Here is a 22,000-nt window from a genome sequence, read left to right as displayed (position 1 = left end):
TGACTTGATACAACAGGTTCTGATCAGAGAATCCTTGGCACAGGATGTTAAGATGTGGAGATTTTTGTAGTTTGCTGCTAACTTAATTGCCTTGACTGTTTCAGGGTATCCATTACTGTCAGCTGAGATAGAAGAAATAGAAGATGCACAAAAACAAGAAGCTGCCCTGCTGACAAAATGGCAAAGGATTATGGGAATTAACTATGAAATAGTGGTAGGTTAGCTGACCTGTAATTTTCTAACTTGTAACTGTATTTGAGCAGGCAGTTCGAGGGGATAACAGAGGCAATCATTAGAGTTCCAGAGAAGAATCAAATGTACAGGCCTTTTTTAGACAACCTAAATGTGGTGACCCAGGTAATAAAAAAAATTTAGTTTGGAGAAGTGTATATAGTAACAAAAGAACTGAAATAAATGGGATGGAAGTTTCGAAGCTTGTATTTTATCAGTATTTTAATATTTCCAGTAATAGTATGAATAATATAGACACAAGGAAGGATTTTTCTGATTTTTAAACCTATGATTTATAGAAAGAATCAAAATAGAATGAGTTTATTTAAAAATAAAACAAAATTTATCATGACTTAGAAACAGAATTGTAAAAGGACTCTTTTCTACTCTTTCTTTTCCCCTCCTATGTATTTACCTTCCTGAAGAGGTTAATTCTGCATACTTTTTTTCATACCACTTATGCTGTGGTGAATGTTTTATGTTTATTAATAGCCTGTATATCTAGCATAGCCATTGTGATCTACCATCCCAAAAGGAGGTCTAACAAAATTGATATAAATTATCAATCTTAAGATACATACCATACCAGCAAATTTCACGGATTTCAAAAGAAAAAATAAAATACCATGTTAGGTAGAATTTTTCATATTTCTTGTAATATTTATATACCTCTGGACTAGAAGGGAGAAGATACAACAGATGACATATATTAATAACTAGCGTTTATAGCATACTTTGTGCCAAGCAGCAGTGTTCTTAGTATTTCATTTAGTCCTCATGACCATAATCATCTTTTTTTCTTTTCTTTTCTTTTTTTTCTTTTTGAGACAAGGTCTCGCTCTGTCACCCAGGCTGGAGTGCAGTGGTGCAGTCATGGCTCACTGCAGCCTTGACCACCAGGGCTCAAACTACTCTCTTGCCTCAGCCTTCCGAGTAGCTTGGACTACAGACATGCAGCACCACGCCCAACTGATTTTTGTATTTTTTGTAGAGACTGGGTTTTGCCATGTTGCCCAGGCTGGTCTTGAATTTCTAGACTCCAGCAGTCTGCCTGCCTCAGCCTCCCAAATTGCTGGGATTACAGGCATGCCCCACTGCACCTTGCTATAATCTTTTTTTTTTTAAACATTCAAAATGATTAACAGTCAAATATGAATTGAGTAAGTATAGCTGTTACTACCATTTTAAGTTGACTTAAGGAAAAATACACTAAGGTCCATCTTAACAGTGGTTAACATGAAACATCAGAAATTATTTTCATGGAGGGATAGGGTTAATGTGGCAGGTGTGCATAACTGAGACTGCAGTCCTTCGGGTGGTAATTGAATAATGAAGGAGACCCTTTGACTAGCCATTTCGTTGTAGGCATCAGAGCTCAGACTGAACTTTTTTTTTAAATTTTACTTTAAGTTCTAGGATACATGTGCAGAATGTGCAGGTTTGTTACATAGGTATACATGGCCATGGTGATTTGCTGCACCTATCAACCCATCATCTAGGTTTTAAGGCCCGCATGCATTAGGTGTTTATCCTAATGCTCTCCCTCCCCTTGTCACCACCCCCCTACAGGCCCTAGTGTGTGATGTTTCCCTCCCTGTGTCCTTGTGTTCTCATTGTTCAACTCCCACTTATGAGTAAGAACATATGATGTTTGGTTTTCTGTTCCTGTGTTAGTTTGCTGAGAGTGATGGCTTCTAGCTTCATCCATGTCCCTGCAAAGGACATGAACTAATTCTTTTTTATGGCTGTGTAGTATTCCATGGTGTATATACATTTTCTCTATCCAAAGGCTGAACTTTTAACTGCCCTTTGTGCTCATGCTTTCTTGGTGGCATTCCTACTAATCTGTCAAGGGCAGAAGTGTACAATAAATGAAAAAGGACTAAGTTATTTATGGGCCATGGTCAGATAAAGGTAATAAGACATAGATCTGACTTCAAATTGTTTGCTATGTAGCGATACAGCATAAATGAAATCATAAGGGAAGTAGTGTAACGGGACTGACCAATGGACATTATTGGATGGGACATTCTCAGGGGAAGTGATGTCTAAATTGGGTTTTCAGGGATGAGAAGGATTTCATCCAGTATTAGATTTCAAAGTCAGATGATATCGCTTCTGAAACTGACTTCCGCACGTTATCATTAAAATTTGAAAGAGCTCTTTTTAATGAAACTTTTTTTAGTCCTTTTATCCCTCAGTTTCCTTAACTATAAAATAAAAGGGATAAAGTAGATCGTCTTTGGCATACCTTCTGGTTTTAATATTATATTTATTGGATTCTGTGTGAAAATGAACAGCTTTCTAACATTCTTCCTTATTTAATGTAACAGTAGGAAATTGGAAGTTCATTCTTTTGTTTTAAGCTTTGATCATTTTTAAAGACCATTGTCTCTGGATACAGCATAAAACCAGGAATGTGGTTCTAGGTTCTTTGTTTAGATTCAAACCCTTTTCTAGCTGTGCAACTCTGGTCATGGTAACTTTTCTGAACCTCGTTTTTCTACTTGGGAAACAAGGAGAGAAATTGTACCTATTTATGAGAAACAGATGAGACCTATGTAATGGGAGCTTGCAGCTCACTGCTTCCTTTCAGTTTGTAAGTTCGTGAAATCAAAAGACACCAGTACTCTTTCAAAGGAAAAGCCCCAAAGCTTTGCAGTTTTACAATATGGTTTTTGAAGCTTTATGAGAAAGATGACCACTTTTGGGTAAACATAAAACATAAAATGTGTGCATGAGTAGAAATAAAAAGAAAGAATATAAAAATTGTGGTGATTTTTTTTTTTTTCTTTTCAGGTGGCCCATGTGAGCAAGTTTAGTGAGAACAGTGGATTGGGGATAAGCCTGGAAGCAACAGTGGGACATCATTTTATCCGATCTGTTCTACCAGAGGGTCCTGTTGGACACAGCGGGAAGCTTTTCAGTGGAGACGAGCTATTGGAAGTAAGGAGCTATGCGGTTCCTTCTCCTCCTTAAATAAGACATGGAAAAGTTTGCAGGAGGCTTATGTGGTGAATAAATTCTCATTTTAAATTTCCCCTCCAAAGGGGACTTGAGAGAAATCTACAGATAAAAACAACCCAAAGCAGAAATTTTGTATCTGTGTGTACATTTAGCTTTAGAACTAATTCCATGCCATTTTTTATTTAGGTTCAGAAAACTATAAAAACAGTCTTTGAAAATTTTTTTTAACATTTATTTAATTTTTAGCATAAGTAATGCATTCACGTGTTTAAACTCACAGAGAATACAAAGATAAAGAATGGAAAAGGGTCTCCTTCCTGTCCCTATTCATCCAGTTCTCATCACCCTTCATTAGGTAACTACTAATATATTTGCTTCTTTGTAATCTGTCAGTATTTTTAATGCATAAATAAGAAAGTTTGAATATATTATTTTCCCTCACTTTTTAAAACACACTAGCATACGATATGTCGTTGTCCAATTTTTTTTTTACTTTATAATTATACAAAATGTCACAGTTTTATAATATTCTTCTCCTTGTCCCTTTCATTCTTTGGAAATATTTTTATTGTCTCTTTTTTCCAGACCACTACACTGGCAGATCAAACATAGATGAAAGCTAGTGGTTTTTCTTTGAGTGCTTTAGAAGCTTCAATTCCAACAATACTCGAAACTTGTGCATAGATTTAGATGGTATTTCCACAGGTCTCACTATAGTTCTGAGCACAGTAAACTATGGTAATGACTATAGTAAAATTTATATTTAATAAAAAAATTGTGTTCAAAAGAATGTTCGTATTATGAAGTGTTGTTTCTTGGACAATGTATCTTTTTTCATAGGTAAATGGCATAACTTTACTTGGGGAAAATCACCAAGATGTGGTGACTATCTTAAAAGAACTGCCTATAGAAGTGACAATGGTGTGCTGTCGTCGAACTGTGCCCCCCACCACCCAATCAGAATTGGATAGCCTGGACTTATGTGATATTGAGCTAACAGAAAAGGTATCAGATTTGCATACATGAGGCTAACCTACATATATAATGGAAAGGCTAAATGGCTTAAAAATTTTTAAGCATTTTTCAATTTGGTATTTGATTTACTCACATAGCCCATGGCTTGGAGGATAGAATTTAAAGTCAGACAAATCTGGATTTGAATCAGACTTGACACTAGCTGTGGGAAATTGGGCAAATCACTTCATCTTTCTGAACCTCAGTTTTCTCCTTGGTAAAATGTAAGTCATGATGCCTGTCTCAAAAAGTTGCCCTGAAGGTTAAATAAGGTTATGTAATCATGTTAGATGTTAATGCACACTACATACTTGTTTAATTTACTTGCAATATTTCTATGAAGTAGATGCTCATATTCGTCTCCATTTGCGGAAGAGAAAACTGAAGTATATAGTGTGTACATAGTACATATGTGGTAAAAAATATTTTTAAATAACCTACCCAACTCTGCCTGGCACACAGTTACCACTTAGTGAATGGCTAAAATATGGGTGGACACAGCATTTCTGTGTGGATAGGTCTTACTTGTTTGCATACTATCCTTTTAAAATACAATAAATTTGGCCCATAGTGATACATGTCAGATAATTCTCTGTGACATTCAGGAGCTCACATTTTCCTGTTTGTTTATTATTTTTCATTCATTCATATCATGATGTCAAGAAATGGAGCTAATCAGCTTTTCTGAGGTTACACAATACATACCTAAAGTTAGGATTAGGACTTTGCATAATTTGTGGTCTAGTCAAATCTCATTTAAGGTATATTGAGAGATGATGTTAGGAGTTGATTTATATTATATTGAATGAATCAGTACAATGGAATAATTTTGAAAATTTTGAAGAATAAAATGCATAGTTTAATATTCATATGAGTGATTAGAATAGGGTAGAACAAGAAACATAATTCCAAATTTTATAGCACTCAAAGTCTGGCACCCTATATATATCCATACATGTTTTTATGTGTATAATGGGATTGTTACAGTAAAGCAAATGGGTGTCATTTGCATCTGTGGTCCTAGGCTGTGCAATGATTGATTAGAAGCAAAGATATTGTACAAACTAGAATTTCATCCTCATAAACACATCTTTCTTTAAGTTATGTTCATACAGATGAACAAAGTTGAATTAACCTATATTAACCTAACATTTTGAATCCCTATTTCTGTCAGATGCTTTATAAATGTTACTTCATTTAGTCCTCAGGAAATTCTATGAGATGGGTAACTCTGGGGCCCAGGTTATGAATATTGCTCAATGTAACTCAGATTTTAAATATTCAAGCTGCTTCAAGCTGGGGGCAAATCTGATTTCAAATCTTATGTTTTGCCACTGTGTATTTTAATTTGTTAATGAAATAACCATATGCACAAGTCGCAGCATGTTAGAATTCTTACTTGGATAGAGTATAGAACTTTTGCATTTATCCATTTTCTCTTGTTTTTATTTATCGTAAGAATTCCTTTATTTAATATCAAAATAGCTTTACAATTTTTCTGACTAGAGATGATTGAAACACTGATGAAAAAAGTGACAGTCAAGCACAATCCTGCTGTCAAGATATAACCATTGCATATTTTCACAGACCTTTGAATCATATATTTTTAATGTTTGTTAAAACTTAGGTATTTCTTCCTTTTTAACAACTTTCAGTAATTACTACCTTAATTCCTAAAGGTTTCATGACAAGCTGTTGCTACTCTTGTTTGAGGATGTTTTGTTTGGACAGATGCTGGGAATATCCCTTTTCTTGTAGCATTGGTATGTGTGTCAGCTAATGTAATGCCTCTGAAATAAGAGCTGTCTGATGTTATCCAGCCTCATGTAGATCTAGGTGAGTTCATTGGGTCATCAGAGACAGAGGATCCAGTGCTGGCGATGACTGATGCGGGTCAGAGTACAGAGGAGGTTCAAGCACCTTTGGCCATGTGGGAGGCTGGCATTCAGCACATAGAGCTGGAGAAAGGGAGCAAAGGACTTGGTTTTAGCATTTTAGATTATCAGGTAGGTATATACTACTTTTAACAGTTTTTAAAGGCATGTTGTTGCTATCGAAGAAAAAGCAGATGATGATAGTTTATAACCATCAAAGACGTTTTCTTTTTTCTAGTTAGTCTTTCAAAATAGTGATTTATAGGATTCATTGATTATCATAAAGGATTTCTTTTAACGTTGAGTTCATTGAGTTATTTTTATTTCATCTCTCGGAATTGGAAGATACATTTTAGGAATATCATAGTGGGTGTTTTTTTGTTATTTGGGAAGTGTTTATGTTATTTTTATTTCCATGTGCTTATTTGATGACTCATATTTTAATGGTAAGTCATAAAGAAGTAGGTATTTCTTTTGTCTATAACGTGAATGCTAATTTATAATCTGATATTCCAATTAATATTTCTGCTGTTCCAATCATTTGACTAAATTTATGAATATACTTAAATTCATCAAGTTGGCCTCGTGTCCCTGCTTGCATTGCATTCTTTGCTAAGGGAGGAGATGGTAAAGCCTATCTGATAAGAGTGCAGCTGTTGTTCCTTTCTTACACTAGATCAGAAAGCCACCTTGGATGACTCCAGGAAGTTGTGTTCATAGGGCCTGACTCTGGAGCCTTGTTAAAATATTAAGGTTGCTGTGTGTCTGAAAATACTTCACTACCACATACTTTATGGCCTCGCTCTCCGTTCCTTTATTTCAAAAGGATGGGTCCTACCTTCAGTGCACTTACATCTAGTAGTGAGTTGATGTTCCATACAGTAACACCCTATTTAACAAATGCTTTTGTTAATAATTAATATACCCAACATCTGGCCTCCAGTAATAGTTACAAAATTTGATAACTTATCAAAGTTAAAATTATAATTTTAAAGTTATCTGTACAATTTAAGAGGTCTACTCAGGAACATTAGGAAGTGAGGGTGCCATTGTTTAAGGTGACTTCTTCCTAAACCCTCTAAAATGGAGATAGCTTTTGTCTAAATAATTAGAAATTTTGTATGGATTCTTTTTGGCATGAAAATTTTTAAAGGCACTTGAGACAATTACTCATGCGTTACAATTTAGAGTGGACGACCTGTAGAAGAATTTTCTTTGTAAAATGAGCTGACTCCTCTTTCCTTTTGTCTTCTGTCAGGATCCAATTGATCCAGCAAGCACTGTGATTATAATTCGTTCTTTGGTGCCTGGCGGCATTGCTGAAAAGGATGGACGACTTCTTCCTGGTGACCGACTCATGTTTGTAAATGATGTTAACTTGGAAAACAGCAGTCTTGAGGAAGCTGTAGAAGCACTGAAGGGAGCACCATCAGGAACTGTGAGAATAGGAGTTGCTAAGCCTTTACCCGTAAGAATTCAGATTTTATTGCTTCCGTTCATATTTACAAGCAAAATGGTTCATAGGTCTACTTTTCGCTTTAGGTGTTCTCATGATTGAATCGTGACTTTTAGTACTTTTCATCAACGTGATTACTAGCTCCATTCATATAAAGATTTAGTTTTGAGTAATATTTAAAAAAAAAAAAAAAGGAAAGAAAATAGCCAGGAAGTTTATAAATAAACTTCTAACTTATTGGTCTTTGGTTCACTTTTGACATTGATTGATTGATTGATTGATTGATTGATGGAGTCTTGCTCTGTTGCTCAGGCTGCAGTGCAGTGGCGAAATCTCAGTTCACTGCAATCTCCACCTCCTAGGTTCAAGTGATTCTCCTGCCTCCTGAGACCTCCTGAGTTGCTGGGACTACAGCCACGACCATGCCTGGCTAATTTTTGTATTTTTAGTGGAGACGAAATTTCACCATGTTGGCCAGGCTGGTCTCAAACTCCTGACCTCAAATGATCCCCCCACCTCAGCCTCCCAAAGTGCTAGAAATACAGGCGTGAGCCACCGCACCCAGCCTTGACATTTTATATTTGATAATAAGGTCATGATTAGTGCAAAATCAACTATTTTCAAATGAATACGGCTTACAATATCTATACCAATGTAGTGGGGTATTAGAAAAATTAATAGCATTAACTAACAATAAAATCTTTAATCACAGTGGGTTAAAGTAGAATCTCTGTCAGAGTGGCTTCAAGTTGCTAAATTCAGTTGACTTCAACACATTTGCTGTCTAATTACTGCAGAGCAGGAAATTAAACTTTCCAAAATGGGTTCATCAGTTTGTGGCTCTCCTGGCAGGGAATAGCTCCCAAATCATAAATTACTGTAATAATAGAAACAACTTTATGAATCCGTGCTACATAAAGCAGTATGTTGTATTAAATGTAGTGATTGCAACATGGTACCTGTCATTGTATTGCAGTTAAATTTTGGAGATGTTCTCAATATTTGTGGGTTTTTTTCCAGTACGTGAATATAGTTTGAAGTGAAAAGGCAGATACACGTTTTTTTAAGAAAATGCAAACACATAAATATAGTTTCATAAGTAGTAATATGGGTTTGTTGATTTTTGTGAAAGAATTGTTAAAACAGTAAGCTTTGTTAATGTATTTTAAGTGTCAAAGTTTTATGCACCACTTTTTAGTCCACAAATAATTTCAGTAGCCTATTAGAATATATTTATGAAAAAAGAAAGAAGGAGGAGGGCAGGATGATTGAAGAATACATTCATCCAATCTGAAATCGAACCAGGCTTGTAAAAATTATGACAAAAGAGCACTATGGACAGGAATGTAAGAATAAAGATAGGCTATTAGGGACTCTACCTATTTATTAAGATTGGATTATAAATTTGGTTCTGGTCTTTCTGTTGGACAGAGAGAAATGGCAAACATGACACAATATACCTTTTATTTTTACTGTCCTTAAGATGAAACCATACCAGCTATTCAGAAGCAGTCTTTTTTTTTCTGTATAGTTACAAAATAAATTTCTTTTATGACAGTATTTGATATTTTAAATTCAGTATGCATTGCAACATATGATAAATACCTCTACTACCCAAAGTGAGGCTTAATAAATATTAAACTCACATGTATGGGCAAAGAAGAAAAACAGTTTTTTTCCCTTATAATGCTTTTTCTGTATGTTTTGCTGATGCCAGGTGATGTAGGCAGGCTGATTATCTAAATATTTTAGCCCATTTCAGCTGAGAGTGGAATAAATATGTTAGCTTTTCTGTCAGTGTGACCAAGTTTGCGATATAATATCTCTAAACTGCAAGTTAAGCAGACTGTGGACATGTAGAGATTTGGTTTTTGTTTTGTTTTGTTTTATAAGCCATGCTAAATTGAATTCCCACAGAGTTCACTACCATTCCTTTTCAAGTAAATCGGATTCTTTAAAATAATATTCTTGTAAGGGATGACAGAAGTTGATATTTCTTTTTAATATTTTGTTTTTCTGCAACTTCTTTTATTTCTTAATACCTAAAAGTTGCTTCATTTCTATATTAGGAAGTCATTGTTTGACCAGAATATTTTGCAGATAAAAATAACTGGAAGATTATTAGAATATTTAAAAAATCATTCATTTAAAAAAATGTTATAAGAAGAATGAAAAATTAGTAGAGATTCTCATTCAACAGATGATTTTTATATTAGAATAAATAATCCTCATTGTGTCTTATCAAATGAATGTCAAATATGAATATCAGATTGCATACTTACTGTTCTATATTGAAGTCATATCGTTTGAAAACTTTTCTTTCTCTTCCCGCCCCCCTTACTTTTCCTACCTTTACTCTTCTTTTCCATTTTCTTTCTTCTTTGCTGTTCTCTCTCTTTTCCATGAATACCATTTTTCCCTGCAGCTTTCACCAGAAGAAGGTTATGTTTCTGCTAAGGAGGATTCCTTTCTCTACCCACCACACTCCTGTGAGGAAGAAGGGCTGGCTGACAAACCCCTCTTCAGGGCTGACTTGGCTCTGGTTAGTGGCTATGACTTACCAAGCTTTCTTTCAGAAACCTTATGTGTCTTACTTTGCCTTTCAAAATATTCTGAAGAAGTCTATTATTTTCTTTGTTCGTTATTATATTTGGAAAGATAAACATGTTTTCTCCAACTTAGTTCTCACAATTGAAAATGGGAAGAAAAACCATAATATGAAAAACATTTGTGAGGAAAACTTAATTAACATTGCATTGTAGCAGTATGTAGAATTAATCTTTGTGCCGTATCTAAAGTTGGTGGAGCATTTGTTTGCTTCAGTTTCACGCTTAGATATCTCTAGGCATTCTTTAACTGTGCTCAATATTAAGTCGCAAATCACTGTTTTGGCTGTATTTAATGAGGTAATAGGTATCTTTTTTCCATTAGATATTAATAGTGTGAAAATCATATAAATTGGTTCAGTTATTAAAAACACCACTGTTTTAAGGAAAGGTAAACCCCATGTTTTCTATAAATACATATATGTAAATATACTGATTTACCAGAAAAATTATAAATTAAATTTTTGATGTCTAAAACAGTATCCATTGGAATAAAAGTATTTGGAGCCAGTCTGCCCTTAAGAAACTTTTTTCTGGTAGATGGTACAATGCTATATCAATAACTAAAGGATAAAACTAAATACCAGGCATAAATATACATATGACATTTACTCAATATAAATACAACAAATTGTACATCCTGTTCACGTTACCCCTACTATTAGAGCTAGGTTCCTTACTCAACGTTTTTTGTGGGGCAAACATTGTGCACTGTTGCTAAAAAGGAATATACCTGCTTTTTAAATACTTGTTTTACTTTCATTAGACTGGAGAAAGGTTTAAAACCTGTTAAATTCTTCATTATGTGTTTACAACTGCGCACATCTTGCTTTAAAACAGAGTGAATTATTTCTTTGACTATATATACATTTTGCTGATTCTAATTTTGGGGGAGACAATTCCTTTTGCTAATATTTTTAAATTGCAAGCTTTTGAAATAGCCATTTGAAAAGTTTTGGTGTATGTTATAATAAATGCAATAATTTCGCACTGTAATACTTAACATACCAGGTAACCTATGGCCCTGCTCTCCGTGGGTATTATGTTAGCACTTCAAAACTAGATAGCTTAGTATATACAACGAATTACGTACGGTACTGTGGTGTAAATAGTACCCAGCCATAGCAAATACTTTTTGAAATGTCGCAGGATACAAATACTATATGTAATTATTTCTAAAGTACCCGACGAAATAATATTCTCTCTAGCGTTTACATGGCTTCCTTGGACCTCCTTAAATGGATACCAGTCAAAAGGAAGATTAGTTCCACTTTTATATGAGCTTGGCGTCTTATAATGGTAATATGCGTCCTGGGTCTTCTCCTTAGCCAGCTAAGTAATCTTAGACTGGTCACTCAATTTCTTTGAATCTTAGTGTTTTATCTCTACAGTAAATAAATGAATTGATTGTTAATATCTCTCCTAAGATCCTAAGATATCAGCAATATACATACAAATTATATTGAGGTATTCTTTCATTAATGTTACTTAAATATGTATTGTAATCTATGACACAAGGCTTAGTTAATACTATCTAGATTGTTGTATGTTATGTATATTTGTAAGGGTAAACCTCCACATAGTGACCCACTAGTGAATTTGCACATGTATTTAAAATATATTATTAGGCCTATGAAATATATTTGAAGAGAAAAATCACTTCAAAATGGCCCACAGGTATTTTTAATAGTTTTTGTAAGAATATGACCTGATATAATGTTATAATTCTTCTAACTTCTCCTGGGTAAATACTAAGTTGAAATTACAAAAAAAATAGAACATATGGAATTTTGCCAAGATAGACAGAAAATGCTGCTAGTATCAGAGAAAGGTAGTATATATGTCAGTTCTGCCTATTCTCAGGTATGACTTTGGGTGAACTGCAGAAAGAACTTCAAGCTCACCATAATTTAAATATTAATCTTGGTTCTGTGACAGAAGGCAGCAATAGGATTATTAGAGAATATGTAGTGAAATTCTCTATCTCACTCTTTATGAGTTTTCTAACAACTTTATAACTTAAAGCTTCACCATAACCAGATCATAATTAGGCCCCTTGTTTGTTAGTATAATTTTAGCATGAAATCACAGATTTTCTTTTTGGTTTCTGCAACTTGAATGGTTTTAAAATCTAGTTCAAGATAATTTAAACAAAATATATAGTTTTAGTGTGGCTTACAAATATATAATTGCCTAGCTGCCTCATTGAACAACAGTTTATTTTAGTTGACTAGGAAAAATTATGACACAATTTTATTATAAAATTATAAGAGTTGGGCATGGGAACTGGAAGAAAGTAAATATTTTTCTCAACTATGGAACTGTTTAAACTTAGACTTGATCCAGGCCCTTTGTTAATTGTTGCCTTTAGCCCTTTTATTGATGAAATAAAATAACCTCGTATGCCAGCACTTTCTGCTGTAGGTGGGCTATTTAGCCTTGTTCTGCTGCATTAGCAGTGTCTGATGAGGGTGAAGAGGGCATATAGAAAATATAATAGATAAAAGAATGATACCAGTTTGCCTTTTAGTCTCAAGTGGAGGTTGTTTGTCATATATGTAATAGAACAGAATTCCCAACTGATATTATTGTTTTCTTTCTAGGTGGGCACAAATGATGCTGACTTAGTAGATGAATCCACATTTGAGTCTCAATACTCTCCTGAAAATGACAGCATCTACTCTACTCAAGCCTCTGTTTTATCTCTTCATGGCAGTTCTTGTGGTGATGGCCTGAACTACGGTTCTTCCCTTCCATCATCTCCTCCTAAGGTACAAAGGAAAAGCCAATTTTTCTTTTATAGGAAAGTCTTGTGTATAATTTTCCAGAGGTCAGTCCTTATGGGGAGTTGTGGGAATAACATATTGGAGACATTATGTTTCTCCAGTTGTGGATTCATTATTGGATTACAGTACAATTTCATTTAGCTAATGTTGGTTGGATAGCTTTCAGATTACTAGAAACTATTTAAATTTAGTGTCTGAGAATGATAGACACAGAGGCTCAAAGCTTTGATTAGGGTTTGCATGTCAGAAAGAAAAAATTAACATCATATATTTCTCAAGTTGTGTTTTAGCAGTGTCTACTTTGGAAAAATTACAAGATTAACTTTATTTTCTTAATGGTTTTAAAACTGACTTCTATGCAAAGTTGGATAGTAAAATATTTCTTGCATTAATTTAACATTTACTAGCTAAGTTAAACTTAATGCTGTCATATGTTTTTATATAAAATGATGCCAAAGAATACTTTACATAAAAAATCACAGTGAATGGTAAATTATGTTTATGTCACTGGATGTGAACGAAGAATTTAGTCACCATTTGATGTATCTGTGCCATTTATATTTTAGAAATAGATTATTGGCATAAATGCCCCAACTCTATTCATTTTCTTGGTGACATACTCTATAATGTTCAATAAGTAATACTTTAAAATGTATCCAGTGCTTTGGGTGTGAAATGGTATCTTACTATTTTAATTTGGATTTCCTGATTACTAATGAGAATGAATGTTTTTTCATAATATTGGCCATTTGTTTTTCACTTTTCATCAAAGATCTCTTCGTATCTTTTGGCCATTTTGTATTGGGTTGCTCATTTTTCTTTTGATTCTTTGCAGTTGTTTTTTGGAAATTGATATGCAAAGCAATTCAACATATATTTTTTATGAATATCTGTGTACATGTGTGTAGTAAAATCTAAAAATGTGTTGGCAGGATAATTCTCAAGTTCAAAAAAGAAGTTATCCTTGGAGAAAAAAGGAAGTATGGGAATTTAGCTATGTGTCTTAATACATTATAACATACTATGAAGAAAGAGAGATTGATGAAAATATGACAGAATGTTTATATCTATTAAATCATGGCAAAGAGTTCATATATGAATGTATTTTCTTTATTTTTCTATATTGGAAATATACCATAAACATAGATTTAAAATTAAGTTGAAAAGACTGGACAATTTTTTTAATGTATGAAATATGTATTTTCTGCATAAATTGAATTCAGTGGGAAGGGGTGTTTATTAATAAGTTGGAAAGTAGAATTTCCAAAGGTCTAGCACTGTTTTCCTCCTTTCCTGATTAACAGGTTTTTTGGCCAGAACATTTTCAAAGCATTTTCTTTTATGTTCAAGGTGCACCTGTTATCCTTGCAAATGATGCTGGGCAATCTCCTTGAATTGGTTTGCAAGGTATAATCTTGAGTAGAGCAGCTGCTCCTCTCTCACCACACCTGAGACTGTCTGTCTGGCTGTGTCCTGTCTGGAATGTGTTCTGGAATGTTTTCAGTCTTTACTGGCCTCAGGGCTGGAAGCTGAGTTCATCTCCTGATGGAATCTACTAATCCACAGCATAGCACACGTCTTCTTGCCAGTGGACAGATTGCATTGTTTAACTTAGTAATTGTTACTTAAAGGGATTACACAATCTGCATACTGAGAAGCATATATTTTACAGGGCAAATGCTGGCTGTATGCAGCACAACATATTGGCTTACTGAAGTCTGTTTGCCTCCTTTTTTATTTATTTATTTTTTTTCCCCAAGCAGTTTACTCTTTTGTTGAAGCAAATTTTGGCAAGCTGGTTTATCAACTGAAATACTTAAACTACAAAACAACAAAGAAGACATTAATGAGGGTGTTTTTAAACATATTGTGAAACTCCTGTGTGCTCTTAGTTTTCTTAGAAAGTAGGACTGTTCCTGCATTGTGGTAAAATCTCTGCAACATTTTCTATTTTTGGTGACAACTTTCTAATATCTAGACTTTTACTAAAAATGTTTATGTAAATAAAATAAATATATAATGTGTCCTTCCTGTTTCTTTGCAACAAATTTATATTAAAAAGACACAATGGTGATTTGTTACGGAATTTACAATTGACAATTTTTCTGAAAAGTGAGCGTACTTAAAGGCTTTTTAATTTATAAAGTAATACCGAGTAGTATATGATTTTTAAGAAAAACAAAGATGCCTCTATCCTGATTTGAAAGAAGGATTAAAATACAATGTGAGGATATCAGCAATTCCTTAGATTTTTGACTTTGCTAAATATATGATCATCTTGTAGCCTTAAATGGCAACTGGGTATGAACAAATAATTTTACCTGTCTCTTCCCCTTGATGAATGGTCTTTTGGCCTTCGTCAGGTATACCACCAGAAGTGATCAGTGCTAATCATCTACAGCACAGACTCTTCATAGAGGGAGGCCTCGCTCTTCAGGGCAGCCTAAACACCAGAGGGCTATAGCCATACGTTGGGGCTCTTCCTCACAAAATTATCTAATTTGGGGGTCCATTCTGCTTTACTTTTTTAAAAGAGTATGTGTTTGCTTAATTTGATTAGTTACCATGTAAAGATTTATGGGAAATAACCATTACTCAAGAACCTGAAAAATATACCTGCATCTGTGGCATTTGGCTTAATAGAGGCAGGTCATTGAAATATGGATTTTAAGAGCAACATGGCTCTAGCCGTGTTTTTCCTTTCTTATTATTTTAAGTTTTATTTCTTTGGTTAATCATTTTACTCCTTTTCCCTTGTTACCTCCAAAGATATGACAAAATGCAGAAATAATTGGTTTTTAAATTTGTAGAGTTTTGTTTAAAATTTTAACATGGTTTTTAGAACATGTTTTTTTTTTCCTATTTTGATTTAAAAATACAATGGATAAAGATTTAATATCTATTCAAGTTTCCCCTTCTACTCCTTATTCACACCTCTACACCCTGCCCTCCCATGTACACTCATACTCTCACTCCAGTGATGATATTGTTACCAATGTGATGTCTATCCTTCATTCTTGAAAATCAGTTCTGCCAGGAAATACTTTTTATTCTAATGCGGGTTGAACTTGATGTTTATCAAGATAGGAACCCTTCTGCACCTTGTACGTCAACTCAACTAACGGATTTAATGATATTTTTTAGTAGTCTGAACATTCTTACAAATTATTACTTAGTGTCATTGTCTAGCATAAAATATTATTGCCTTCACATCCATGTTTAGAATGTTGATACTATTTTTTTTTTTTTGCAGATGGGGTTAGAATAAAAAACTAAATCACTCTAATCAAAATGATGAGAGTGACTGTGAGAGTCTTAGTGACAAAATTGCAGGCTCTCAAAGGTATAAAAGATGTTGCCTTTTTCCTTAGTAGGATCAGTGTCAAAACAATAAAGGAAGTGTACCTTATCTCAGAAAGAGTGGAAGAAGGACAGTTGGAGCAGCTGTGATTGCAATATATTTTTTAAAAGTATAATAAGAATTCTCTGGTAGACTGCTTATTGAAGAAAAGCAGGTTATGGCTATTAAATGCTCATGTATTTAGTTAGTTTTTGTAAATATATTATCTGAGTAAATAATATACCCAAGTCTAACCTTAATTTATGCATTGCGCTTAAGAAATAGAACTTTTAAAAAGTATGTTTGACATTTTAATTTAACCTTTTTCTAATTTTTTACTGAGGACAAGAATATATCAGGTGAAGTCACATATTAATATAGACTTTTGAAAGACTTCACTTTAGATATCAAGTTGCACTGGGAAATTGTGGTTATTTTTGTACATCTTATGAGGGAAGAACTGTTTTTCTTTTAGATCCATAAGACTTTTAAAAATAAAACTGAGTTGGTTGTTGAGCAACCAGAAACGTTTCTGAAGTGGGCGTATGTTGTCTACTGTGTTGATTAGCTCTTTCTTTTCTGTGTGTCTGTGTTAACTCCTTCATGAATAATGCATGGGACTGTTATACCATTTACAGTACACCCCAGCTAACAAGGGCGACTTGACCTCTTTTGCTAATGAAAAGCAATTTTGATTGTTATCTTTGAGGCATGGGGGAGATGATTTACTAATTATTATAATTAATTTAGTAATATGGAAGCTAACCAGTTCTGTAGTAAATATATTATTATTTTTCCTAAGAATAAAATTATCAAAGTTGGATGAGGGAGCCAACAGGTTATTGTTTAGATCATGGGAGTGTGGAGGATGATACCTTCCTGTCATCTGTTTCTGAAGATACTACAGATGTTAATTGCTTATGTGATATTTCCACTTGCCTCAATTCTTTGTACTAGGAATATCTGATAATTCTAGAGAGATAATAAGTCGCATTCAAGGAAAGGCGTGTAATAAATTGTGTTAGAGCAATTAATTACCCGTTTAGAAAAAAATGACAGACCCATATCTCACACCATACCCTGAAATAAATCTAGATGGTTAAAATCTAAAAGAAAGCATTTATAAAAGAGGAAAAATACTAGAAAGCATTTATTTACTTTGTGTGGAAGGACTTATTAAGTAATACATAAAACACAAAAGCACAAAAAAATGACAAATTTGGTTGCAGAAATAATTTAACTTCTGCACGACAAAATATTACCTGTACAAACTAAAAGACAAGTGACAGACTGGGAGAATATTTGCAGTGTGTATCACAAAGACTTTATATTCAAACTGTGCCAATGACAAGAAGAATGTCTATTCTTCACCATAAATACCTGTAAATGCCTATTAGGATAGTTTTCTCTTGGAGGCTCCTGTGAATCCAGATCAATTAATGTCATACGTTTTATGCTCTTGATCTCTTCATAAATAGGAACTTTAAAGTGATTAGAACTGAATTGCATTTTAAGTGAAACTTGAAATTATGAGTTATTTGCTTCTGTATGTAATTTGAACTCAGAGAGAAATCGGGTAAAGAATATGAAGAGAGTGTTAACAGAAGAAATACAAATGGCTTATCCTTGATAATTGTCAGAAACACACATAGTAATACACTAATAAATATATTTCTTACAAATCAGATTGCCAAACTAATCTAGGGCTGGCAAGATTCATTAACAGGTATTCCCATATTTTCCTTTTGTGAGAGAAATTGGAAGACAAGTTAGCAGTATGTACCAAATATTTTTTTTTTTTTTTTTGAGTTGCAGTCTCACTCTGTCACCCAGGCTGGAGTGCAGTGGCGCGATCTGGGCTAACTGCACGCTCTGCCTCCTGGATTCATGCCATTCTCCTGCCTCAGCCTCCTGAGTAGCTGGGACTACAGGCACCAGCCACCACACCTGGCTAGTTTTTTTGTAATTTTAGTGGCTCACGCCTGTAATCCCAACACTTTGGGAGGCCGTGGCAGGCGGATCACGAGGTCAGGAGATCAAGACCATCACGGTGAGACCTCGTCTCTACTAAAAATACGAATCAACATTTTAAGTGTGCATATCATTTGACCAACCATTGCAATTCTAGTGGTTCATAGTGAATATATCTTCACACATATGGACAAAGATGTAGAATATAAATAGCAGTAGTAGCTAACAACTGTTGGACATTTTCTATTAAATCAGGCCTGTTTTTAGTACTTTGTGGATATGAATACTCTGTCCTCCCAACTGTCCTGTATTAGTTTCTATTAATTTCCCCAATTAGGCATAGTGTTTAAGTGACTTGTCAAAGCTCTAACATTTAATTAATGTTGAGCCAGGATTTGAACTCAGGCATCCTGGCTTCACAGTCTACACACCACTGTCTTTCATACTTAGGAATAACTTACAGCCATAAGAAGATTGAAGTTGACTTGTTTTTAAACTGACATGGAAATTTCTCACATCAAGATGAAAAGATACTGCAAAAAAAGTAAAAATGTTGTTTATTGTATGGCTGTGTTTAGTTTTAAAAAATATATATGTATATCTGCTTGTATGTGTGAGTGTGTGCATGTGTACTTGTATGTATATATTATGCAAATGCATTAAAAATTTGATGGATAAACACCTAACTGATGCCAGCCATTTTTACTGGGGAAGGGAATGGAAGTAGAAGCCATAGCAAAGACTCTTCATATTGTATTCTAAATGCATACACAGTATATGTCTGTATCTTGAATCCTTTATGCAATAGGATGTTCATATGCTACTTTTATACATTAAAACTATCAATGAAAGAATTGAAGGGAAAACTGATATGTTTATTCAACAGCAGTTTATGAAGCAACTGCTTTCCCAAAGCACTCAAGGGATACAATATATCTGTTGTAAGTAGATACACATATTTATATAGAACTCTACAATTTTAGAGTTTCAGAGGATTGTAGAAATTATCTAATATAAAGCCAAGAGAGGTTCTGTGATATACAAATTGTTAATAACAGAGCCTGGATTTACAGCCTACATTTTATGTCAACCCATCTTACTATTCCTTCTGTTATATCTTACAGAATATTTATGCAAATTTTTCCTACAATAATTTGAATTATAAAAATTTCTATTCTCCATAAATACTTATAAATGCCTATCAAAATAATTTTTTCTTGGAGGCCCTTGTGAGTCCAAATCAATTAATGTCATACTTTTTATGTCCTTGAGCTCATAATAAACAGGAACTTCAGACTGATGGGAAACAAACTACACTTTAAGTGAGATTTGGAAGTATGCTACTTGCTCTTCTATGTAATTTGAACTGTGAATAATTTTATTTGTAAATAGAGCATAGTATTATATCTAAATGATCTTATGTACAGTATCTTGTACAAGTATAACTCAGTAGAACGTGAGATGTATGACTTTCAGGAAATGTATTTAAAAGCATTTTTGAAAATAAAGATACGCAGAAAATCTGCTAAGTGAAGAATTGTGTTAATGCTTTTTGAGTAATAAATGTTATGTTTTACATTTTACTAAATAGTTGTTCATTAAAAAGTGATGTTATATATTGATGTAATTCTGGTCACATTTTTCATTTTTTGTTGTTGTTGTTGATTTTTAACTACCAGGATGTTATCGAAAATTCTTGTGATCCAGTACTTGGTCTGCATATGTCTTTGGAGGAACTGTATACCCAGAATCTCCTGCAAAGACAGGATGAGAATACACCTTCGGTGGACATAAGTATGGTGCCTGCTTCTGGCTTTACTATAAATGACTACACACCTGCAAATGCTATTGAACAACAATATGAATGTGAAAACACAATAGTGTGGACTGAATCTCATTTACCAAGTGAAGTTATATCAAGTGCAGAACTTCCTTCTGTGCTACCCGATTCAGCTGGAAAGGTAATATTTTAAAGATATGGTTTGTGTTTTATGATGAGGTAGGGAATAGTGAAGGGTTATTCTGGCTAATCTCTTCATTTGGAATGAGCGCTTCTTGACACTAAGATTTTCAGAAAGCAACCTATGAACTTGTTTTGGTTGCAGGTTCTTGCAAAATAAAGCACAATCAATTAGAGAACATGGGTGATGTTGAAATCACACTCCAAAGTCTAGTTTCCCTTTCCATGTGACTTGGGACTTTTTTTTATTTCTTATAGGGCTCTGACTACCTGCTTGAACAGAGCTCCCTGGCCTCTAATGCTGAGTGTGTCATGCTTCAAAATGTGTCTAAAGAATCTTTTGAAAGAACTATTAATATAGCAAAAGGCAATTCTAGCCTAGGTAAGTTTCTCATTTTCCTCATATACCTACTTCTCAACCCCCTTGACAAGGGGAAATATTGAACATGGTAAATTTCAATATTTTTTTGCTGTAGATAAGAGAACAGATGGTAGAAATTTTCCTGTAGTTTTTATGGTTTTTATTTCTCTGTCCTCATTATTTTTTTGAAATGGTTTACAGGTTTGTTTACTTCATATGAGCAGAAATCCCTCATTCTCTTAATTACTTCAGAGTATTCACAAGCCTCATTTACATTCAGTAAAAGATATATGAATTGTTTGTGTATGAAACAGCAAATCAGAAAAGGAATTCTTAGAAAATGAAAACTCAGCAATTTGGAATTCTAAATTCTTTGAAAAAGTAAATTATTAGTTTCTTTGAATGTACCAGTGATGTATAAGTCAGTTTGTATTTAATTTCTTTCACTCACTGAAAAAAAGACTAAAAAGACAACCAGGTGTGTCACCACCAAAATGTAAATGTGAGTTATTCAGTAGGACTTCCCAGGTGGCAGGATTTTTGTGTCCTATTTTAACCACAAAACCCTCTGAATTGGGCAAAGAAGACTTTCTGTAGAAATATCCTAATTACAATAGCTGAAACTGTGTTGAGGCAGAGCACATTTGTTCTCTCATTGAGTTTTGCAGTCATGTGACTCAGCCCTGTCTTTCTTGATAAATAGGATGGTAGATGAGTTGCTCTGAGTGTCCAAATGCAGCCCAAGACTCTCTGGTTAATTCAGTATCAGAAATCCTTTTCCTTCTATGAAGTAACCAACCACTACCCCGTTACGCTGATATCTTATGGCAGAGTCTTGTTTCCTTGTTAAGTTTTGAGATTTGGCAGAGGAATCCAGCAGTGCTTACTTGATGAGTGGGGTTTCAGCCTTGGTCTCCAAGATTTTGTCCCATTTGATGGTGGCGGGGTACTACCAACAGCAGCTAAAGAGAGAATTGCAGCAGACAGTATTTGTGTTGTTGTAATATTTCTTATATACATTATGTTTAATAGGATGATACAAAGCTTGAACTGCAGAACTTTCCATAACTCATTAATTATGAGACAGATATCTAAAACATGCCAGAATTATTTCATTGGGTAATTTAGTATTTCTGATGTCATGTTACTCAAAATATTAGTTCTGTAGGATGTTAATAGGAGTTATAAATGAGTTCTAAGTTTAAAAGTTTGGGATGAGATAAATTTAAGAAGAAGGGTTTCTTTTTATACCTCAATATCTTTTATACTCCAGTGTGCATTGTGAATCACTAAGAGATTATAAAATGTAGCATTTTTCACATTTAATTGGCCATAGAACCCATTTTTCTTGAATAATTGATAAGGCAGAGATTTTGCAAAGCGTATTTGAGAACTATTATTCTAGTGTATTTACTCAACTAGCAAACATTTATT

The 22,000-nt window shown here is 33.9% G+C and overlaps 1 protein-coding gene across 14 annotated transcripts in view; it reads left to right on the top strand.

Annotated features, from left to right (window-relative positions):
- MPDZ (multiple PDZ domain crumbs cell polarity complex component) overlaps nt 1–22,000 on the top strand; it is a 174,878-nt gene that overhangs the window by 82,895 nt on the left and 69,983 nt on the right. For all 14 annotated transcript variants that reach the window (XR_004030622.1, XM_030814986.1, XM_030814875.1 and 11 more), the window contains 9 exons: nt 105–214; nt 3,031–3,177; nt 4,039–4,203; nt 6,033–6,218; nt 7,345–7,554; nt 9,968–10,084; nt 12,752–12,919; nt 19,925–20,206; nt 20,464–20,587. Coding sequence is in view for 13 of the 14 variants with exons in the window: in XM_030814986.1 (XP_030670846.1) it covers nt 105–214; nt 3,031–3,177; nt 4,039–4,203; nt 6,033–6,218; nt 7,345–7,554; nt 9,968–10,084; nt 12,752–12,919; nt 19,925–20,206; nt 20,464–20,587 (1,509 nt within the window). In the remaining variant the exon portion in view is untranslated. The remainder of the gene's footprint in view (nt 1–104; nt 215–3,030; nt 3,178–4,038; nt 4,204–6,032; nt 6,219–7,344; nt 7,555–9,967; nt 10,085–12,751; nt 12,920–19,924; nt 20,207–20,463; nt 20,588–22,000) is intronic.

Source organism: Nomascus leucogenys, chromosome 1a (assembly GCF_006542625.1).
Source record: "Nomascus leucogenys isolate Asia chromosome 1a, Asia_NLE_v1, whole genome shotgun sequence".
Lineage (NCBI taxonomy): Eukaryota > Metazoa > Chordata > Mammalia > Primates > Hylobatidae > Nomascus > Nomascus leucogenys.
Note: the sequence above shows the minus strand (reverse complement) of the source record. Positions and strands in the feature narration are given on the sequence as shown.